At 34.6% G+C, this 23,343-nt stretch overlaps 1 protein-coding gene across 3 annotated transcripts in view; it reads left to right on the top strand.

Moving 5' to 3' along the window:
- Positions 1-23,343, top strand: part of efl1 (elongation factor like GTPase 1) — a 148,077-nt gene that overhangs the window by 43,778 nt on the left and 80,956 nt on the right. For all 3 annotated transcript variants that reach the window (XM_067401090.1, XM_067401088.1, XM_067401089.1), the window contains exons 14-15: positions 922-1,088; positions 1,602-1,737. In XM_067401090.1, the coding sequence (XP_067257191.1) occupies positions 922-1,088; positions 1,602-1,737 (303 nt within the window). The remainder of the gene's footprint in view (positions 1-921; positions 1,089-1,601; positions 1,738-23,343) is intronic.

Below are 23,343 nucleotides of genomic sequence, written 5' to 3'. Positions count from 1 at the left end.
CTCAAAGAGATATTTTCTGTGTAAGGACTACAACAAACGGCTGGTAGGGACTACAACGAGCTTCTTCCCGGGTTGGTGACATCACCCTAAAATTTACATAAACTCCGCCCCCAAGAACACACAATAAAGGGGGCGGGGTCATGTTGGGCTGCTTTAGAGAAGTAGAAGAGTTGTTGTAGTAGAGTGTTGTTGTCATGTCGTCATTTTACGCCGGACTGCTTCACCAATGAGGATCAATTCAACACAAAAGATGAACATGACGGCACATGATAGTCGATGAGTTGAATCAACTCCACAGCAACTACATAAATGTATCCACTAACCATTCAGAAACGTCTAAAAGTTGTAACTTCTTCCTGAGTCTCTCCATCAGTGTCGACTCCGGTTTGAACAATGTAAGGCTGAACACCGTTACTGACAATCCTCATTTTGGCTGCGTTAGATTCTCCAGCTTTGTTGTTGTTGAGCTGTTAAAGCTCCGCCCTCTTCTGGAAAGGGGGCGGGAGCAGCAGCTCATTTGCTTTTAAAGGGATACGCACAAAAACTCTGTGTTTTTGCTCACACCCAAATAGGGGCAAATTTGACAAGCTATAATAAATGATCTGTGGGGGATTTTGAGCTGAAACTTCACAGACACATTCTGGAGACACCAGAGACTTATATTACATCTTGTAAAAAGGGCATTATAGGTCCTCTTTAAAACAGGAGTTCATTCCCAGAAGAAAACTCAAGACTACAATGGAGGCATTTCAGGGATTTCAGAAACAGTGACACTGATATAGAGAATAACTTTGTGCTTTGCAGACCTTTTTCATGCTCAAACAGCAACATTACACACTAAAGAGAGATGAAAATGTAAATCTTGTATATTTACTCTGAAGTATTCATCATTTTTATTTTGTATGGTTGTGTGTTCTGCAGATGCTCTTTGTGCGCAGACAGAGGCTCTTTCGGTCAGACCTGCAGTGGAGGAGGATAACAAAGAGCATTTTGTGGCCTTTGCACGAGTCTACAGCGGTGTCGTCAGAAAAGGCCAAAAGGTGTTTGTGCTCGGACCCAAATACGATCCGTCACTGGCGCTCAGAGTGGTGAGCAGCTGTTTGTCTGTCTTAATAACTGCAGACGGTTTCCTTATCCAAGAATTAATGCAATTCATAACATAATCATCACACAATTAATAATCCTTAACCCTGGTGAACTTGAACTCAGGTAAATGAACTGCCTCGTTCGGGTTCATTTCCAATTAATTTCCTCATGTTTGAGCTGTCTGGAGCTAATTATTACATTATTACCGAGAAACTATTAGAAGACTCATACAACTGAGACATTCGTTGAAGAATCAGAGCCGAATTTGCATAAAACTCCTCCGTCATCAGCCATTAAGAACGTTTTCACATTAAGAGCGGAATCATCCACTTAAACAAAGGTGATTCAGGGCTGCTAGGTTTGATAAAAAAAATTGCAATTATTTTGACACTTATTAAAATTTGAACTGAAAAAAAAAAAGATGGATGGATGGTTCCCTATTTATCACGTATGCAGTCTGGTAATATGAGTCCTAATGCTGACGTGGGATTTTTGTTGATCATTTTCTCCTTCAGCTTCCTGAGGGTTGTTCAGTAGCTGATGTTTTACCCAGCGTCCCCCACATGGCCTGCTGTACCGTGGACAGCCTCTACCTGCTGATGGGCCGCGAGCTGGAAGAACTGGATGAAGTTCCCTCAGGAAATGTTCTCGGTAGGTGGTCTGTTTTCATCTGTGTTCCTCTTCACGGGTTCCAGATGGATTCGTTTTTTTGAATTCTGCTTTTGGTTTATAGTACAGTTTGAGAGTGACTTTCACCTTTGATCTTACTTCTCAAAGACAAAACTCTATTTCTGGTTATGTTTTGTTTGATATATGGCTTTTCATGGTTGACACAAGTACACAAATATTTTGTACAATTGTACACATTAAATGTTTCTTGAGCAGCAGATCATCATATTAGAATGATTTCTGAAGGATCATGTGACACTGAAGACTGGAGTAATGATGCTGAAAATTCAGCTTTGATCACAGGAATAAATTACTTTGTGAAATATATTCAAATAGAAAACAGTTATTTTAAATTGTCATAATATTTCACAATATTACTGTTTTTTACTGTATTTTTAATTAAATAAATGTAGCCTTGGTGAGCAGACGAAACTTCTTTTAAAAACATTAAAAATCTTAGTGGTTCCAAACTTTTGGACTGTACTATATATATATATATTAGATATATATATATTAGATATATATATATATATATATATATATATATATATATATATATATATATATATATATATATATATATATATAATATAAAATATTATTTATTACTTTGATTATTTATTACTTTGTTTAATATTTTTGAGGAAAGCATTTATTTGAAAAAAAAAATGGTAACACTTTACAATAAATTTTCATTAGCTAAGAATTAACAATAATTCAACAGGATTTGTTAATCTTAGTTCATGTATCGTTTTTGTAAACATTAGTTTATGCACTGTGAACTAACATAACCAAAGAACAGCTGGATTTTTATAAATATTGTAACAAATGTATTGCTAATTTTTTAGTTCATATTAGTTAATATATTAACTACTGTTAACATATAAGATGACAAGATGACTCTGTATAGTGTTGCGGATGTTTGTTTGTTTTTTTTTGTTTTTTTACAAAGCAAAAGTCTTTACTGACACTTTTCTGGTCATTTAAAGGTGCTCTAAGCGATCCTGGGTGGAGTAACTTCCTCTTGACGTTCGAAGTGTTGTCAAACAAAACAGAGGCTAGCCAGACCCTCCCTCCTCCTCCCCCTCCCCTTGGTGCTTCCTGAAACAGTCATGAACGCATTTAAAATCATTCTTGTCGGTTATTGGCTGGAGCGTGTTTATTATGATTCGTGGTCCACGCTGCACCAGTTTGTTTTTATTGCCATTTTTGGAGCTTGTGGCGACTACAGAGACCGCGTTTTTTTACAGTGTGTAGGGGACAGGCAGCTATCGGATAGTGAGTAGATGTTTGCTATATGTGACAAAAAATGTTTTGGCCTAAAAATGCGTGACAACGCTTAGAGCACCTTTAATGCATCCTTTCAAAAAGAAAAAAAACCCTTTTGAATGCTAGTGTTTATATAGAGCATTCAAAATAAGTATCTTAAAAGGTTCCATTTTGGTCAGTCACCTGCTTCAGAAGTCAGTTGCCTACAGTGTGTAGACAGGAAGGACTCTCTAGGTTTTGGAACAGAGTTTTAATGTGGCTCCATAAACAACCAGTGATGCTTAATTCTATCAAGAGACGAAAATTATTCTGGAGGTAGTTTTGACTTATAGGAGTTTGTTGCCCTGGCAACATGGGTTGAATTGAGACATTTTGGCAGATATTTTTCATCATCTCTGTTTTGTCTGTGTTTACAGTCACAAATGTTTCAACACCAAATATGCATCAAAGTAGGACCAAAAATATCCCGAAGGCTTTAGCTCAAAATACTTAAGTTCAAAATGACGACTTGGTTCAGCAATCCCCCCAATTCTCGTAAGTTGCCTTCAGCCTCAACAAACACACGGCCACGGCTTTCTTCAGAGTGCTATTGAACTCTTCACACAGGCAGCTTGTGTCATGTCGTCTTCAGACCACCTCCTAATGATGACTTGTTTTGTTAGAGACATCGCCTTGAGGTTAGCCCATGCCACGGTTTTCATATTCTCCTTCTTATTAGCTCGCTAATAAACAATAATTATGTGTCAACATAAAAACATAATTACAGTGTCTAATAATCTGTCAAGGTACAGATAGCAGTCAGCAAAGTAATATCAACATCTGCAAACTTAGTGGTCCTGAGCTTCACACACAGACGATAGAGTCCCACCCTCACTCGCCCAAAGTCAGCAGCCCTGGAACACACAGGAATTCAAGAAGAAAATATGAAAATACAGGCACAGGCCAGTGTCTCTAGACACAAACACCACTAGTGGTCCGATATATTGACCAATATTTGGCGTAAATTAAATCTTATTAAAGTTCCAAAAGTTATTCAGTCAAGAGCAGTGAGTGATTTTTCTTTCCTTTAGTTGTTTGATTAACACTAAGGACACAGACAGTAGCAGGGATATTAGGCTGCTGTCACTTTAAGAGCTAATGCACGGATCCAATATAATGATACCGGTTTTCTTTCTCAACTGTTTACATTCACTTAAGACTTGTTTTCAAGGATACTCACCAATACAGGCATTTTCATGCATAAGAAGATATGAAAGAGAGCTCAATTCAGTATTCACATGCTTCCCACACAGCGAGTAATGATTTGAGTTTCCTTTTGCCAAAATACCAGTTTTATTGAGTATCCTCATAAGAGCAGTCTTAAATGAGTTAAATAAATGAACTTAAAGAGTTGTGAGAAAATTAGATGTGCGTCAGATTCACGTCATGTTCGGCAGCGGCAGCTCTTAAAGTGACAGCAGCCTAATAAACCAGTTGCTGTATGATGTCTGTCATTGATGTTAATCAAAGAACAAAGGTGTTACAAATTGTAGCTTTAATAAGAATTTAATTTTCTACCTGTTAGACAGGCCACAGGTGAATATGTTGTATGCACCCCTCAATGTAAAATTTGAATAGGAGGAGAACATTTATGCATCTAACTCAAAATAACTGCTTTCAACAGATCAACAAACATTCAATGTGAACACAAAAAAGTTGCATCTAGCATATAATTTCTTGGATATGAAAACACAACAAACAACAAATCCATTAGTCTTAAAGTGGTGGAACATAGTGCCGAACAAAGTCCAGCCATTAAGTTGCTCTAACAGAGCATTGTGAATCAAAAAAGTTAAATTGCATCATTCATTAGAAAAAAATTACTCCTATATGTGACCCAGGACCACAAAGCCAGTCAGAAGTCGCACAGGTATATTGGTAGCTATACATTGTATGGGTCAAAATTATTATTTTTTTTTTTTTTTCTTTTATGGCAAAAATCATTAGGATATAAAGTAAAGATCATGTTCTGTGAAGATATTTTGTAAATTTTCTACTGTAAATATATAAAAAAATTATTTTTGTGAGTAGATATACATTGTTAAGGACTTCATTTGGACAACTTTAAGGCAATTATCTCAATATTTCATTTTTTTTGCACCTTCAGATTACAGATTTTCAAATAGTTGAGTCTCGGCCAAATGTCCTGTCCTAACAAACCATACATCAATGGAAAGCTTATATATATTCACCTTTCAGATGATGTATAAATCTTAATTTCAAAGAAATTGACCCTTATGACTGGTTTTGTAGTACAGGGTCACATATAACAAACAAACAAAAAATAAATTAATTAAAAAATAAATTAACAAATAACAATATATAATATATAACAATATAAAATATTATGAAAGCAAAAAGCACTAAACAAGACCAATAACCTTGATTTATTAACCCATTAAACACAGTATACCCCATTTCCCTATTATATATGTACTTACAAGTCATTTGCCCACCGGCAACTATAGTGCCGCTCATACTTTTGACTAAGTATACAAAAAACTATAGATCTTTTGTAAGATTTGTTTTGTTTGGATGATTCTAGAGACCCTCATGATTACGTATATATATATATATATATATAACAAAAATTTTCTAATGTTAACATGAAAATTACTTTTCTTTAGGAGGGTTTGCCTTCACTATGCTTCCTGGAAGTAGTGGTAGGAAGTTGACAGCCTCATGTCACAGGAAGGAAGTGAATACCTTTTTTTTGTTCTTGAAATCCTTTATTTAGATGTTTTCTTGCATGTCATTGAGAAATAAAACATGGAAAACATCTAGAAAAAAACGTACAAAAGGAAAATGACAACCATACACTGCGGCAACTATGGTTGACGGTGGGCTAAAATGGGTTAAATTAAAATTATTTTTTTAAAGCCTAATAAATGTCGAAATTGATAGCTTTCATTTACACTATAGTGATAAATGTCTATAATTAATGTTTAAAAAAAATGTATTTCATAAAGACATCAGTACAGTATTAGTATCAGTGATACTGGCCTTCATTCATAAAAAGATGCCATTAAACAAGTATTTAAAATATACCGTCTTTAAGTTGTTTCTACATTAAATTCGAGAGTAACTGTGAAATTGTTACAATATAAAAATATTAAAATCTCCAATGTTTTTAATTGTGATTAATTACATAAATAGCGTGCAATTAATTAGTTAATTTATTTTAATCGATTCACAGCATTAGCTTGAATATTTCAGGCACTAGCAAGGTTTAACTAATAAAGTGGCCAGTGAGTGCATATATGAAGGAAATACAAGGTATGACGGTATGTAAATAATAAAGGATATATTTCAATGCAAAATTGGTTGCATGTATGATTTTTTTTTTTTTTTTTTTAATGGAGATTTATACGTCATCTGAAAGCTGAATAAATATTCTTTCCATTGATGTATGGTTTGTTAGGACAATATTTGACCGAGATACAACTATTTGAAAATCTAGAATCTTAGGGTGCAAAAAATGTGCCTTTAAAGTTGTCCAAATGAAGTCCTTAGCAATGCATATCCACTCACAAAAATACATTTTTGATATATTTACGGTAGGAAATTTACAAAATATTTACTTAATATCCTAATTATTTTTTGGCATAAAAGAAAAATCTATAATTTTGACCCATACAATGTATTGTTGGCTATTACTACAAATATACCCGTGTGACACATGACTGTTTTCTTGAACCAGGGTCACATATGGTGTCTTATGTTATGCTCTGGGGTCTCATTTATAAAGCGTGCGTACGCACAAAACAGGGCTGGAAACGTGCGTACGCCAGTTCCTGCGCAAAGGTTGTGATCTATAAAAACAAACTTGACGGGAGAATGTGTGCACCTTTAAGCAAACTTTGAGCCGTGCGTACGCACATTCTGGAGACAAAGTGATATGAATTGAGATAGTAGATGTGCTACTTTCGATCACTTTTCCAGTGACACGCTGTTTTATGACAGCGAGGAGCGCTGGGAGCACAATAATTCCTCTTTAAACTAAACTGCAGATGTTATGACAAAATATTTTTTTGAGAATGACGATCAGTGATGCACACTTAACTTAGATATTATGGAAGACACTGCTGGATTTGGTGGTCAAACGGTCCGTTGTCCAGATTGAATAGGTCCAATAATATCTTACTGTACAACCACAGCTGCAGGAGGTGTTCGTGTGAAGGATCTTCAAATAATTACCATTTGAAGGATATAATTTGAGGAAAATGGTAAGATTTGCACGTTTTCTTTTTTAAAATACTTTGTCAGTGACGCGCCGAGTCAGACAATTGTATTTACACTGCAATAACTAAGTAGTCCGATCTGTTTCCACTAAAAATAGCCTATAAACTTCCTAAAATATATGTTCACCTTATCAGCAAAACTGCATAAATTTGATTTGAATTGTTTAAAACTATTTAAATACTATGTGGCCAGTGGAAATGAATGAATCAACTCTATTCTAAAACCTTTATCTGAAGTATTTTATACAATTTTGTTTTTATGGATATTTTGATATATTTATTCTAAAACATAAAGAGGATATTGGATTATCTTTATCAACATAATGTGTGGCACAAATGGCATTTATAGTCCATATCTAATATTTTTCAATGTCTTGTACCTTTGACGGTGTTAACCATGGTGTCACGTGGTTGGGAACGTGTATGGAAATGATATGCAGATGAGGTTATGCATAGTAAAACTAGGCGTCGTAAGCTCCATATATGGTTATTTCGGGGAGGAGACAGGGTGGAGATCTACGTACGCACAATCTTCCGCTGACTGGGATTTATAAAGGGATTTGTGCGCCGGTTCTGGCGTACGCATGGTTTTATAAATCTGTTTTTTTTTGTGCGTACGCGGAATCTAGCTTTTGCGCGTACGTACACTTTTAGTAGGGATCCTACGTACAGTTTTATGAATGAGACCCCTGAACACTATAATGATGTGAAAGGAGAAACAAAAATCCCAAAACGTGTGTGTGTGTGTGTGTGTAGGATTCCAGGAGGTTAAAGTCTGTTATTCTCTTATCAACAAACACCAGTGATACTTCACTAACCATCGGTTCTCAAACATTCCAAAACAACAGAGTCAGACTGCAGTGTAAGATCGATTGCATTTATTATCTGCTGTGGTCTTCACTTCAGCGGTACAGAGGCGCTCTGGCTCGTCATCTAACAGTGGAAGGTGTGTGTGATTCTCATCCAGGACTCCCATAGTTCTGAGTCAGCGTCCAGATAGAGGCAGGAGCAATTAAATCTAATTTATGATTCCCAGCGTTCCTAACATCAGATGTGTGTGCGAGTATGTGCTGATGAGACTACGCTTCCATATCTTATTCCTCATTCCAAAACCTCTTTAATGCACATTTGCAATATTCCTATGTATATTAACTATATACCAAAGTGATCATTGGCACATTTCTGCTGTTATACAATATATACTATCTTACCCAACCAGTCGTGTTATATAATTTCTTTCAGTTATTAATACATTTGGGTGCAAAATTGAACACTGTTTTTTTTTTTTTTTTGTCACTTCCATTTATTCTTTCTGTACAAAAATGTGTTATTTGATCTGTAAAGTTGTTTAATTTTTCTTTTTAACATTAGAACATCTTTTCTAGGCTGATGATATTCTGGTTATGCAACACAGTTGCTGTGGGTGGATTTCTTTCCTAGTATGCTGTAGTATCATACAAAGTCACTGTGTTTACCAGCTTGACTTGGTTTTGACAGAAGTTGAAATATTGGACGTAAATTTACATAGACACATAGTAACTGATTTTATCACACCAAGGCCTGTCTCGCACAGCTCGGCACCCGTATTAGCAGGTTGCATCATTCACGCTTCACATGTAACACTGCAAATATAGCCTTTTTCCCCAACTAATTGAGCTAATTTGACTATAAACCTATTTATCAACACACTCTTTTGCAATACTGACTTTTATGAAGCCATATTAAATAATGGATCGATCTACTTAAAAAAAAAAAAAAAGTGTTAAAGGGGTAGTTCACTTCAGAATTAAAATCTCCTGATAATTTACTCACCTTCATGTTATTCAAGGTGTTTGTCTTTCTATCTTCAGTCGAAAAGAAATGAAGGTTTTTGAGGAAAACATTCCAGGATTTTTCTCCATATAGTGGACTTCACTGGGGTTCAATGGGTTGAAGGTCCAAATGTCAGTTTCAGCTTCAAAGAGCTCTACATGATCCCAGATGAGGAATAAGAGTCTCATCTAGAGAAACCATTGGTCATTAATAATTTGTAAAATGCATTGACGGACTGTTTTGTTGATGTGGTTTTTTTTTTCTATTTTTGGTTATATGCAGTTGTTTTTTATATTTGTCAACTAAATGGCTGAACATCTTGTAGATGAAAAGGTAATTAATGAAATAACTTTACAAGCGTATTGTGCTTGTAAACCAGTGACACTTGTATTGAGCTTTATTGACAGTCATAGAATATTCATGTTTGAAACATCATTTTTTGTTGCCATGAAAGCATATAACTAATGTATTAAATGCCTAGCTTACATTCTCAGTTTTGATTTAGCACCTTATTCAATTCCATTTTAAGTGTTTCGTTGCATGACAAGCTTTCATATGGCTCTGGTCTCTCTGCAGTTTGTGTGGCGATACATTGACCGACTGCCCAGTCCTTGTTTATTTTATGAGATTTTAATAAATTATGAAGGAGGGGCACATTAATGTATCGACATGTTTGTCTAATGCCAGCTCAAGAGGGGAGTGCAGGCACTTGTCAATAAAACACTAGGCTTTTGAGTGGACATTACTGAACACTGTTTCATAATTCAGTTTGAGCATCAGGCTCACGAACAGCAGTAACCAGATTTGAATCGTCTTAGTGAGCGATGCACGTCATTCAGATGGAGAATCAATGATATTGCATGCTTTCATAATGAAGATGACATGGAGGGCAGGTCAGGGAACATCAGCTCTCTGTGTAGGGTTGCCCCCTAACAGTCGATTAAACGTTAGTCGAAGAAAAGAGGCTTAGTTGACCAAATTTTAATTAGTTTGTTGATTGCAGAAAAAGAAAAAATGAATGACATTTAACTTCACGTGCATTCTATCACTGCACTCTATAGAGTGCAACAGTCGGGTTCCAGAAGTAAAAACTCCATAAATTTTCTCCAAAATCAAATTGATTTTGATAACTTATAAAGACAGCCTTACTGTGAGCTACAAGGTTGTTAATCCATAATATTTGCCATTATAGCTGCTTCAGCAGGATATATATATATATATATATATATATATATATATATATATATATATATATATATATATATATATATATATCTATCTCTCATAGCATTACATTTACCTCAGGCAAGTCATTTAGTGTCCACAGCATGTTAGTTCACTAGAGAAATGAAGCATTTCACTAAAAAGATGCACTATGTCAGCTTATATATTCATTATACTTCATAAACATTTGACTAGTCGACTGATGGCTTAAATGAACGATTGAAACTTTGTGTTACTAGCACTTCTCGTGTTTATTACCTCCTTAAGATGAATCGCTTGTATTCTCCAGTTGTGAGCGTCTACTAAATAAATAAATGTAAATGTAATGCAAATGACTACTAGTCCGCTTGGAAAAATCATTATTTAGCATCTCTGTGACATGTGTTAGCCATCATTTCATTGTTTTTTCATTGTTTTCCCTCATTTGTAAGTGGATTTGGCTAAAAGCATCAGATAAATGTTTTATTGTGTAAACGCCGCGGCCAGCGGCTGCAACTTTGAGGGGTCGTTGATTGTAGATTAGCCTGTATTCCTGCTTGATTGGGCTCGCTTTGCAGCGAGGTGTGGAGGAGTTCAAATGCGAGCATGGAAAAAAGAAGGCCTTTAGATGTGGATGAAAGATTTGTCCTTAAACCACATGACAGGTTAAAAGCGTCGTTTGACCTGGTGCTCGGCTGACTGGACCCCCCTAAAGACAAAACTCAAACCAGACGCACTGTCAAAAACAGGCCCGCTCGACTTACCACATCACACGCACACGCTTAACACTGTCATACCCCCGAAACAAAGCCAAGGAGAGGAGCCAATGAAAAACAGAGCAGTAAAGACAGGGACAAACGATCTCTTTTTCTGTTGTACAACGTGCTGAGGCTTCCCTCCATCTGCTGAAACTCCACAGAAACAGGAAATGAAGAACTTAAGTGTGATAGATGTCACTGTCCCCCTCTCTTCACCAGGGTTATAGAGAATTTAACAATTGGCTTCCTTTTAATTCATGAGTGTGAATTTGAATTGCATTTCCATGGAATTGTAAATCTGTGAGAGGGCCAACAATGACATCGTCCTTTAATTATAGGTATTTATAATATATCTGTGATTATTGTCTTTATCATTAATTTTTTGTTAAACTATTCCTTGTTTTCTTATGTTCAAATAATATTTAAAATCTAAAATTTAATTTGATGATGGCAAAATAAAAAGTTGAATGCTTCAGATATTCATCATCCAAATGTAGTACTATTTAGGTGTTTAGTTTAAGGTTTTCATCTTTTAATCTTACGTCATGTTGTTTGGCTCAATTTTTAAAAGTTTGGTTTAATTCTGTTCCAGAAATGAAAAATATATTTGAATATACTGTATGGTAATTATAGGCATACACAATATATCTGGACCATGTTGATTATTGGATTTTTTAGTTATTATTAATATTAGATATTTAATTGTGGGTACCTGTTTATGCCTTTTTAATTTTAGCTTACTTTTGCTGTCATCTAGCTTTAATTTAATTGGATAAAATTATGGACTTTTATATAAATTTATATTTTATTCACTTTTATATCACAATGTTTGTTTATTTTTTTATATTTGTGTTTTGATTTAAATTTTAGTATTTTATATATATATATATATATATATATATATATATATATATATATATATATATATATATATATATATATATATATATATATATATATATATATTGTGTGTGTGTGTGTTAGTATAGATTTTTATAACAAAATTTTTATAGGAATTCATAATTTAATATTCATATTCATATTATTTTAATTCTTATTATTGATTTACAATAATAATTAGTGGTCGACTGATATGAGCTGCGTCTCATTTCGGAGGCTGTGTCCTCCAGAGGTCGCATTTGAAGGCTGCATACATCATCGAGGCAGTCTCATTTAAGAAAAATAACCATTAGATTGCAAAGTAAGAAAGAAATTTCAGTATTTTATACCTCACAAGGAATAACAGTAAATTTTATTACAGTTACTTTTCCTAAATAAAACATCCTTGATGACGTATGCAACCTTCAAATGCGACCTCCGGAGGACGCAGGCTCAGAAATGAGACGCAGCTATGGATTTTATTTTTTTCTTTTTTTAAGGCTAGTGCGGAGGAATGAAATGCATATTTGCTGAATGCCGACAATATATGAAAAAATATTATAGCATCTGCCGTACAGTTTTTAGGACAGAACTGTTAAACAATACAATGTCAAAATAAAAGTCCCGCTTATCAGCCAAACAGAAAAACGAATTAAACAATACCAAATATCAGCCAATATATTCGCCTGATTTGGCGATATATCAGTCGACTACTAATAATAATATAACTTATTAAAAGTGACAGATAATATTGCATCAATTTGGTAAATTAAAATAAACCAATTCTCGAAGTGACAGAATTTTTATGGTATATGCACATTTTGCTGTGATGATGGTCTACTCTAAAGCTTCTCTTTATTAGTCTTTGGTAACTAAATGCTACATGTTAAATGTGCATTTCATTTCAGCAATTGTGAGTACATCAAATAATTTCATATTTCTATGAAATAGTAATTGTAACTCCTATATGGGTTGTGTGTGCTACCTGTGTGTCTCAGAGAAGATAGCTCTCTGTTTATGTGCGTGTATCGCAGACAGAGAGAGTCAGAGTCTCTTTCGTAGAAGCATCTTGTCGCCTCTCCCATCAGGAAAACCAGCACAATGATTCTCGTTCATATAAAATGACGTCATTCATTCCTGTGGCCTTCCCCTGCTCTAGTTCATAACAGCACACACATGCAGCAGAGCTTGTCTAGTGAACCATCACTTCCCACTTCAAAGCCAACCGCCTGCCTTTGTTCCTTCTTAAACAGGAAATCCAATTATTAAATCCTCATAAAATATGTGAAAGTGTCCATACGCTCACAAACCTGCCTTAAACGATTTCACTGTTATTAATGATCAAGTGTAGTAACCTAAAGAGCAGAATTGAATTTCTGTAATGGAGATGAAGTCATTAATTATAAAGCGATCTCACTCTCGCTGACTCTCACATTTATTTTTGCTTTCTTGAGAAGCTCTTTGTGATATTTGATATTTAAATGGGATTTCACAGATGCCTGTGGTTGTTTTATCATTTATCATTGCATGCCATTCCTTTGTGTGAAGAGTTTGATTTGGCACGACATGTTTGGATGAGATCTTTTGGTTTGGAAAAATGTCCTAATTTCCTCTCATTTGTATTTTATTTTTTTTTATTTTTTTTTATTTTTTTGTTTGTGTGTTTGTGTGGTTTAATGTTTCCTGGATTCCATTTGGCAAAAAAATGTTTATTTCATTTTTTTTTTTTTTTTTTTTTATTAATTAATTAATTTATTTATTTTTTATTTGGGGAGTTGATATGTCCTGTTGTGCATTTAAAATTATTTTAGAAATCATTTTCAAGCAGTTTTTCCAGACATTATTTATTTATTTATTATACAACTCACCAGTGCTCACCAGTCACAGATCCTAAGATAAATACTTTCCTCTATATATTTAAATCATTTTTAATCTATAATCTAAATGTTGATAAAACAAAAATCTTGCATGTATGTTGTCTCTGCTGGGAATACAAAGATTCACAAATGTTCATGCTCGGTATCTGAATGATCCGTGTGTCATTGTGTTTAATGTTTCATTATGGCAGTCTGTTATGATTGAGGGCAGCTAGTTTCAATAACCAACCATGTATTCATAAAATGTCAGTATTAGGACCTTGAGTGTGAGTTAGATCTTTTTCAGACTGACCTGAATCTCAATGAACTCTAAAACTAGAACTGTTCAGATATTGTACAAAAAAAAAAAAAAAAAAGAAAAGATAAACCTGTCTCTAAAATCTGACTGGATGAGCCACGTTCAAAACCACAAATGTTCTGCGGTTACTAAGGGGCTGTTCACACAGAACTTAAAAAAAAATAAAAATAAAATAAAAACAATGAAAAAGTAGCACATTAGAATTTTTTCCATTCTAAAATGTGTGTTTTGTTTTTTTATGTAAGCATGCACTAGACAGACGTGTTTGACCATTGCGCTCGTGCCTCGCGTCTTTTGTGGCGTCTCACGCATGACACAGCGCTAAAGTTAAAATCAGTTCAACTTTTAAAAAAAGCGCATCCCCATTCTTCTGTCTGCGTCTTGCTTTTCAAAGGAAAAACGCTTTCTGTGTGAATGAGCCCTAAGAAGTATATTTCTCGGCCAAAGTATTGCTTTTTAAATTATAGTTGTGTTTTCTCGTGCCAAAACTCATGCCGTCACAATGATAGAGTGTTGAGGGTGGTTTCCAGGGCATTGCTGAGGTGTTTCTTTGGGGCAGTTTTCACGACACTGTTCATTTACACACCAACAGTCTCTCAGTTTTGGGGGTCTAAAAAATGTGCAAGTTTTTGAAAACGATACCATTATCATCTCTGTGTAAACTCTAAAAATGCAAACTTGTGAAAACGGTGATGTCATTCTCATGCATGTTCAGTCTATAGGCGCGTAGTGTTTCTTTACAAAGTGACATCGCCAACACCAACGTCAACGAATAATACAGTGTGTGAATGGGGATTTTTGACAATGTTGTTGTCTGTACATGAAAGGAAAACGTTTTGTTGTCTTGTTAACCTACCCTAAACCTGTTGTTATGTGGTTGCTAGGGAGTTTAAATTATTGCTAGGGAGTTACTAGGAGGTCAGTGGTTGCTAGGTCCCAATGCAAGACCTAAGAGTCTCTCTGATATTCTGGCCTCTAGATATGGTTCAGGTCCATCCTTCAATGCACTTCAGGTTTTGGCTGTTTTAGGGTCACTGACGAATAAGATTTTTAAAAGTGTAAAAAACATAATGGAGATATAATTTTGAAGGTTTATCAAGTGTTATCAATGAGATTGTGTGGTTTTTATAATCAATTAACACTGCTATTGTCATATTTTACAAGATGGACAAAATTTGTCACCAAAAAAGTCATTCAGTTTAACCAAAATTTCGGTTTTACCGAATGACACTTCTGGTTATACCGAATGATAATATTTTCAAACAATGCTACCAGGCTGATATCTAGCTAGCTAGCAAAAGGACAATCAAGCATTTTATATTTAGTACAAGTTTTTAAAATATTACAACATTTTCCATGTTTTATATCGGTTTTACCGAATCACCTGATGTTTCAGGACATGCGTATGATCAAGTGAAAACATGAATTTTTCAGATAGTTGAGAGAGTTAGTCACTTTGCTTCATGACCATGTGGTTCTTTGCAGGTGTCTGAATGATGTCACATCCTGTCACATGATACTGACCGCATGACTTGATCCAAAATGGCCCTTTTATATTGGTTGTACTCCGAATGACATCAATGAAATTCATTTTTCCTGACATTCTTTCTCATAACAAATGACTTCTACACATAATTTTAATAACATTTTGCACTATGTTGATATATGATGTTATAAAATCATGCCAGAATAAGAAATATATACATTTATTACATTTTAAGATATTTTAATCATAAATGAAATGGCTGTATTGGCCTTTGGACGGTTAAACCGAATGACATTTTGACGCTTCAAAATCTTTAAAATACATTTATATGTAGCAAAATATAAATAAAACCTTTTAGATTCAATAAAAGAGATCTAGTTGTTCTACCTTACATACTTTGGATGTCATATCTTTGTTTTTTATTATTATTTAATGACCTGTCACGACATTAATCCTTTATCATCTGCTAGGTGAAAAAATGTTAGCCACTTAAAAAAAGTAGTTGCACACACATGATTTGAGGTGTCATTTGTTTAATACTTACTTTTTGTGGTTTGTAAGAATCCCAAACCCTGCGTATGAGAAATAATAACACTGATGATATTCTTTTTTTGCTGCTTTTTTATTTTAAATATCCACTTGTGGTTGTGTATTACAGTAATTTTACTAGATTAACAGCATATTTTTCTATGGTAAAATCACTGTAATGCACCACTTCTGGCTTTTTGCTTTAATGTGTACAGTGTAAGAAGCAAAGTACTGGGAATAAAAGTGAACGACTAATAGTTAAGAGAAAAGTTCTGAGAGTTGAATCTGTATTACCTCACGCTCCCATGGTTTACTGCTCTTTGAAATTCACCCACCACAGGGATGACTGTTCAGCGAAGAACCGGTACACATGTGAGATCAGAAGAATAAGCAGATGTTTATTAAAGGCCTGCGGTACGGGAATGATTGTCCGCGCTGCCCTCCAAACTGTTGTTGTTTGATGTGTGTACAGCGAGAGCGGCGGCTCAGCTCTCCTGGTTTTAACCACCCGGTTTGCTCTGGTTTGGTTCTGGTCACGTCTTTTTGCTACCCTGCAGATGAGATGAATAATGCTGATTCATGGTGGCGAGCTTTGCAAAAACGTTTGTTTTACGGTATGGCGCGTGTGTGTGCATGTTTACTCGTGTCTGGACAACTGAGCTCTGAGTAACAGGGATTGTGGCTTGATTTCCCCCTCGGCAGACTCCCTCGGTTATATACAAGCTGCAATCAGGGCGACCACAGATGTGGCGTTTCAACGGCGTTTCGATGACTGGGCAGATGTAGGCCGTTTACTTTGTTGATTGTGAAGCATGGTGGGCATGAGCAGTGAGGTGGGTCCAACAAGCTTCTAGTCAGTTGCTGAGGTTAACTAATTTATCTAGTTTTTTTTAGCTTTAATATTTTTACTGGAATTACTTTAAAGGGGATGAACTGAAAGATGCAAATTTAGAGACTCATTTGGAATCTCAAAGTAAAGCATCTTAACTGAACAGTATTGACAGTTGAAGTAAATGATTGCTTTGGGTTATTATTATTCTTTTAAAATATTAGCTATTCATTGTCAGGTGAGAAATGTATAAATGGACAGTAGACCAAAACACACACGATATATAATATATTTGACCATTTAGATCAAACAACTTCGCACAAATATTATGGCATTAATAATATTTATAATTCTAATATTTGTAATTATATTAATAATAATAATTTAATTTTGTTTTTTTATTATGTATTATTATTTTTGTTGTATTTAATAGTATACTTATTTGAATGCTTATAATAATATAAAAAATAAAATATAATTTTTAAATACAAATGTACTATATAATAATCATCTAAAATCATAATCATCATAAATTTTATGCCGTTAATAATAATAATAATAATAATAATAATTTATTTTTATGTTATTGTTGTTGTATTTAATAGTATAATTATTTTCATACTTATTATATAACAATATAAAACAACATATTTTTTATAAAAATGTAATATAATTTAAGAATTTAATAATAATAATAATAATAATAATCATTATCATTATTAGTAGTGTTTTTACTATTATTGTTGTTGTTGCTGTAATTATTGTATTTAATGTTATAATGTTTTAAAATTTATAATAAATATACAATTACATTTATATTGTATTAAAAATTTAATAAAATATAAATGTATAGTATCTAATAATAATAATAATAATAATAATAATAATAATAATTATTATTATTATTATTATTTACTTATATAAATATGTATAAATAAATAAATAGATAAATATATTTTATTCAAAATTTTATATAAATTTAAAGTATCAAATAATATTTATTACAAAATATATTATAGAGTCAAAATTTTATATAACATAAATGTACAGTATTTAATAATAATAATAATCCTCTAAAAAAACACCATTTTTTTTCTTTTCTTTTACTTTGTCCAAAAAAGTTTTTATTTTTATTTTATTTTATTTTTTTTATTTATTTATTTATTTATTTATTTATTTATTTATTTATTTATTTATTTATTTATTTATTTATTTATTTATTTATTTATTTATTTATTTAATGTTTTTTGCATGTGTTGCATTTTTAAGATGCGGTGTCAACATAAAAATAGTTCGACTTCACGAGAGCCCTTTACTGTGATCTGTTCTGTTGTACTCAGTCCAGTTGTTTAAACACATGAACATGTTCTTTATAAATGTTCTTTTTAAGAAACACGTCTGATTGGCATGACCCCAAACCAGCACAATAATACAAGGCAGGGCTAGGCGATTTAGTTATTCAGATAATCAGTCCTTTTTGTTTTTAAATGTAGTTTTGCACATTCCGTGTGAGCAGTGGCAAGTTGATACATTGTGTGTGTGAGAGAGAGAGAAAGATTCACTGACTCATCACTCTGGTGTCCAATCAAGCATAACACACTTTTCCTCTCATTCCCTCGTAAACCCTTATGGAATCATGCAGCCGTGAGACACGCTCACCTAAACATTCTCTCTTCGAAATTTATTGACCATTTTTTACTTTTTTGTTTTTCATGTCCTCACCCACACACTCCATTTTCCCCTCCTTCCCTCCAGCGTGACCTAGATTTTTAACTTGGCGAGGTCTCACCAGGTTGTGTTGTTACCATCAACGGTTCTGTATTTGAAAATTTGTTTTTGGTTGGAGAAAAAAAAAAAAAAGTTGGACATTTTTCCAGTTTTGCAGCTGCCTGTGAATTTGACAGATGGAATGTGTGTTCTCAGGCCACCGTCACCCTTGTTTTTCTGTTCTCAGCTCAAAATGTCTTTTCTCTGGCAGTTTGTCCTCCTCAAAGCCATTGAAAAAACATTGTGATCTTCACCCTATACAATGCTGATTTACAGTATTGCACATCCAGTTGAACAGTCCCCAGTGCTGCAGTAAAAGCAACCTACACTATTAAAAATTAAAGCTTCTTTCTATGGTTCCACGAAGAACCTTTAAAGACCCCCTGTGGTGAAAATCAAGTTTTTAATGTTGTTTATGTCTATGTGGTGTTTTTAATGCTTTAAGACAAACCATGTGCAAATTCATAAGTCAGCACCATTGCTGAGAAATTTCTGTTTAAAACTGCAGTGAACCAAAAACCCGCGGTTTGAAATCGCTGGTGTTTCTGACGTCACAAACTACCTTGTAACCAATCACGTCGACACATGGGCGGGCTTTAGCATATCATTAACTGCGAATTAGTAGAGGAGTCTCAAGAGAAGTCAGGTTATCTTGGTATATTTTTCTGTCGATTATGAAAAAACGTGTAGATTTAGCAATATAGTGGTTGTATGATATATATTACGTTGTGTGTCTTTCTCCACTGACGTTCTGAGTTGTTAAAGCGTTTGTACGGATACTGATTGTTAGAAGGCAGCTGTCTGACTCTGAGGTGGCGAACGAGAACATGGTTTGTGTAACATATTTGTGTAATGCCGTTATGTGTCTGATGTTGTAAAGAGCGAAACCATTGTGCAGCGTTTACTACAGTAAGTTGACCGAGTGGGTCTCTGAGCTGGTGTGAGTGAGTGGAGGCGGGGCTAATTTGCATATTCATTGATCTACGTATACTAAATGAGGCAAGGGTGTAGAATTACATTCAAGCTATTTTAAGGCATGAATACATTTTACACAGAAAAAAAAAAAAAAAAATGTAATTTTGGTGATCAAAGATGAGTTTTAAGGGATAAAATTATTGACTACAGCGGGACTTTAACATTCATGCAACCTTCCACTTCCACAAAAGCTTATTTATAGTGGAAAAAATGTAATGTTATAATGTTTTTCACTAAAACTATGGCTGCTTGATTATGGCAAAAAATCTCAATCATAATAATATTGATTATTTAACACGATTATTGGTGGGTGATATGATCAAAGTCTTATGATATGAGTCAATATCAGTAAAATTTCACAATTATCTGTAGGCTGCTACAGCAAAAACTAATACTAGGTGTAGCTAAAAGGTCCTCAAAACTGGTACAGAAGACAGATTTAATATAGTCTGATACTGATTTAAAAGGTTAGTTCACCCAAAAATGAAAATTATGTCATTAATGACTCACCCTCATAAAGTCGTAGTTTTTGTTATTTTTGGACCAAAATGTATTTTCGATGCTTCAAAATGTTGCGCATGTCTTAATCGCCAAAAACAACCACGTAAAAGTGCATTACCAACGCCGACAGATGAAAGGATTCAATGGAATCAATTCAATTGAATCAATTCAATGGAATCAGTTCAATGGAAAGGATTCCGGAAGAGAAGACAATGCTGAACAAAGTCGTAGTTTTTGTTATTTTTGGACCAAAATGTATTTTCGATGCTTCAACAAATTCTAACTAACCCACTGATGTCACATGGACTACTTTGATGATGTTTTTATTACCTTTCTGGACATGGACAGTATACCGTACAAACATTTTCAATGGAGGGACAGAAAGCTCTCGGACTAAATCTAAAATATCTTAAACTGTGTTCTGAAGATGAACGGAGGTCTAACGGGTTTGGAACAGCATGAGGGTGAGTCATTAATGACATCATTTTCATTTTTGGGTGAACTAACCCTTTAATACTTTGTAGAGCCACCTTTTGCTTAAATTACAGCCATTAATCTTTTTGGATATACTAGTGTGTACTAGCTTTGCACACCTAGATTGGGGAATATTTGCCAAATATTCCTCACAGAATTGCTCAAGTTCAATCAAATTCTGTGGTGAGCATCAATGGACTGCTCTCTTCACATCCATCCACAGACACTCTATGGGATTTAATCAGGACTCTGACTCGGCCACTCAAGGACATTCACCCTCCTATCCTTCTTTTGGCGGGTCATTGTTGGGTTGGATGGTGAATGACCTGCCCATCATCAGCTGTCTAGCAGAGGGACACAGGTTTTCCTCAAGAGTTTGGATGTACTTTGCAGCATCCATTTTCCCTTCAGTCCTGACCAATCGCTGAAGAGAAACACCCCACAACATAATGCTGCCACCACCATGCTTCACAGGAGGTATGGTGTGTTTTGGGTGGTGTGCTGAAAGGAAGAAGCATTTCCTGAAAAAGTGCCACACTCAGTCTCATTTGCACTATGCAAAAACACACCTGGAAGCCCTTTTTGGACTGAACTCCAAACACCATGTTTGTTTCTAAAAATGTTTCTTTTCTGCAATAATATTAAATAAAATGGTCCCGTATTATCTTCCAATATAAAATCTGGGTCCTGAAGCAAAATCCTGCCCTTGTGCAGGTCGTCTGGAGGTCTTTCTTTGTTCTCCTCGGTTCCTCCTGTACCTTCTCTCCTCTCTGCTTGTTCCAATAGATGGCGTAAAAGAGACAAACTGCCTGACTAGACCGTCTGACCCCCCCACCCCCATATCCTGTCAGATAAAGGGCTCACGGTGGCAGTACGTCTGAAAACAGCTCCTGAGGTTTAGCTTCCCATGCGTCTACAGACACACTGACCCCAACAAACTCTCTCTCTCTCTCTCTCTCTCTCTCTCTCTCTCTCTCTCTCTCTCTCTCTCTCTCTCTCTCTATATATATATATATATATATATATATATATATATATATATATATATATATATATATATATATATATATATATATATATATAAGCATAATTGTCACTTATTGTTCATTGTTATGTAAATAATGTCACTGTGAACAAACTGTAGTGGTCCCAACAAAGCAAAAATATAAACAAATGCAATTTGGGTGAAATATGACCCATTGACATGGTTTGTGAGCCTCACTCTATAATAGATCTTCCTCACATGAGAGAAAATTAACCATCTTGAGAAACACTGATGTGTCTTATATAAAGGAAAATTGTTGCATCAGTTACACACAGTTCACCTGAGATACATGAGAATGTCTGGAGTCATGTCGGCTTTGCGGTCCAGTATGTTTGGCAGGGTTTTTTATGAGGACGCCGTGAGGATCGAGAGCGAGTGACACAGAGAGAAGGTTCTGGAAGCTGCACACGCCTCACAGATGTGAATGCCATTAACTGGGCTGAATTGCTGAGTGTGGTGTTTTCAGTCTTCACTTCACCACATGTCTTACAATGCTGGGCCTTGACCAGTTCACACACACATACAAAGAAGCATAAAATGTTCCACTGGCTGCACAAACACACAATATCTGATTGTTCAGAACACACTTTTGGCCCTGAAATCTTATTGAGGAGACTTTTACAGTGTAAAGACCCTGCCAAACCGAAGATATATATGGTAACATAAATTAAAAAAGATTTAAGATCGATCCTTAAATATGTGTTTATCTTTAAACATGTATTTTAAGCTTTAAGCAGGGTTCTCATTGTCATGGAACACCTGAAAATATCAGGGAATGTTAAAATAATAAATGAAGATCATCTGTAGAATGATTTTCTGTCTTTAAAAAAAATAAAAATAAAATCCTATCCAGGAATCACAAATTATTGGAAAAGACTTGAAAAATGCTTTGGTCAAAAGGTTTGTTTTAACATCCTTTACCCCAGTTGGATCTTTAAAGAGCTCTCTTTCTGCCAATGAGACGTATGACTTAATATCCATAAAAATCACTGTGGAAAAACAGGAAGCAACACATACTCAGACACGCACATGCATTTGTTGTGGTTGTGTCATCTTCACTCCTTGCTATTGTTTGTGTTTGTGTGTGCGGCTGGGTTTGACAAGCACGTTGTGTTAATGGTTTATTGGATTAAGTTGTGTCTTGCTATTCTTTGTGTTATTAATCACTGCATGCTTCATGTGACTTATGTAATTGCATTCATATTGTACATTACAAACATTTAATTATTACTACTGGGGATTTTATATCATTGAACTTGTGTTTTGTTATGAGCTGGCTTTTCCCACAACTACACCCAGAGGGATTCTGTAAACTTTTAAAAAAGGACCTAATAAAGGGATAGTTCACCCAAAAATGAAAACGATCCCATGATTTACTCACCCTAAAGCCATCCCTGTATATGATTTTCTTCTTTTGGCCAAACACATTATATATTATGTTAAAAATATCCTGGCTCATCAAGCTTTATAATGGATTGATCATAAACATACTACAAGTGGCTCTGGGGGGGTTAATGAAGGCCTTCTGAAGGGAATCGATGTGTTTGTGTAAGACAAATATCCTTTTTTAAAACTTTATGAAGTAAAATAACAAGCTTTTGGCACGA

This window comes from Chanodichthys erythropterus, chromosome 11 (assembly GCF_024489055.1).
Source record: "Chanodichthys erythropterus isolate Z2021 chromosome 11, ASM2448905v1, whole genome shotgun sequence".
Taxonomy (NCBI): domain Eukaryota; kingdom Metazoa; phylum Chordata; class Actinopteri; order Cypriniformes; family Xenocyprididae; genus Chanodichthys; species Chanodichthys erythropterus.
Note: the sequence above shows the minus strand (reverse complement) of the source record. Positions and strands in the feature narration are given on the sequence as shown.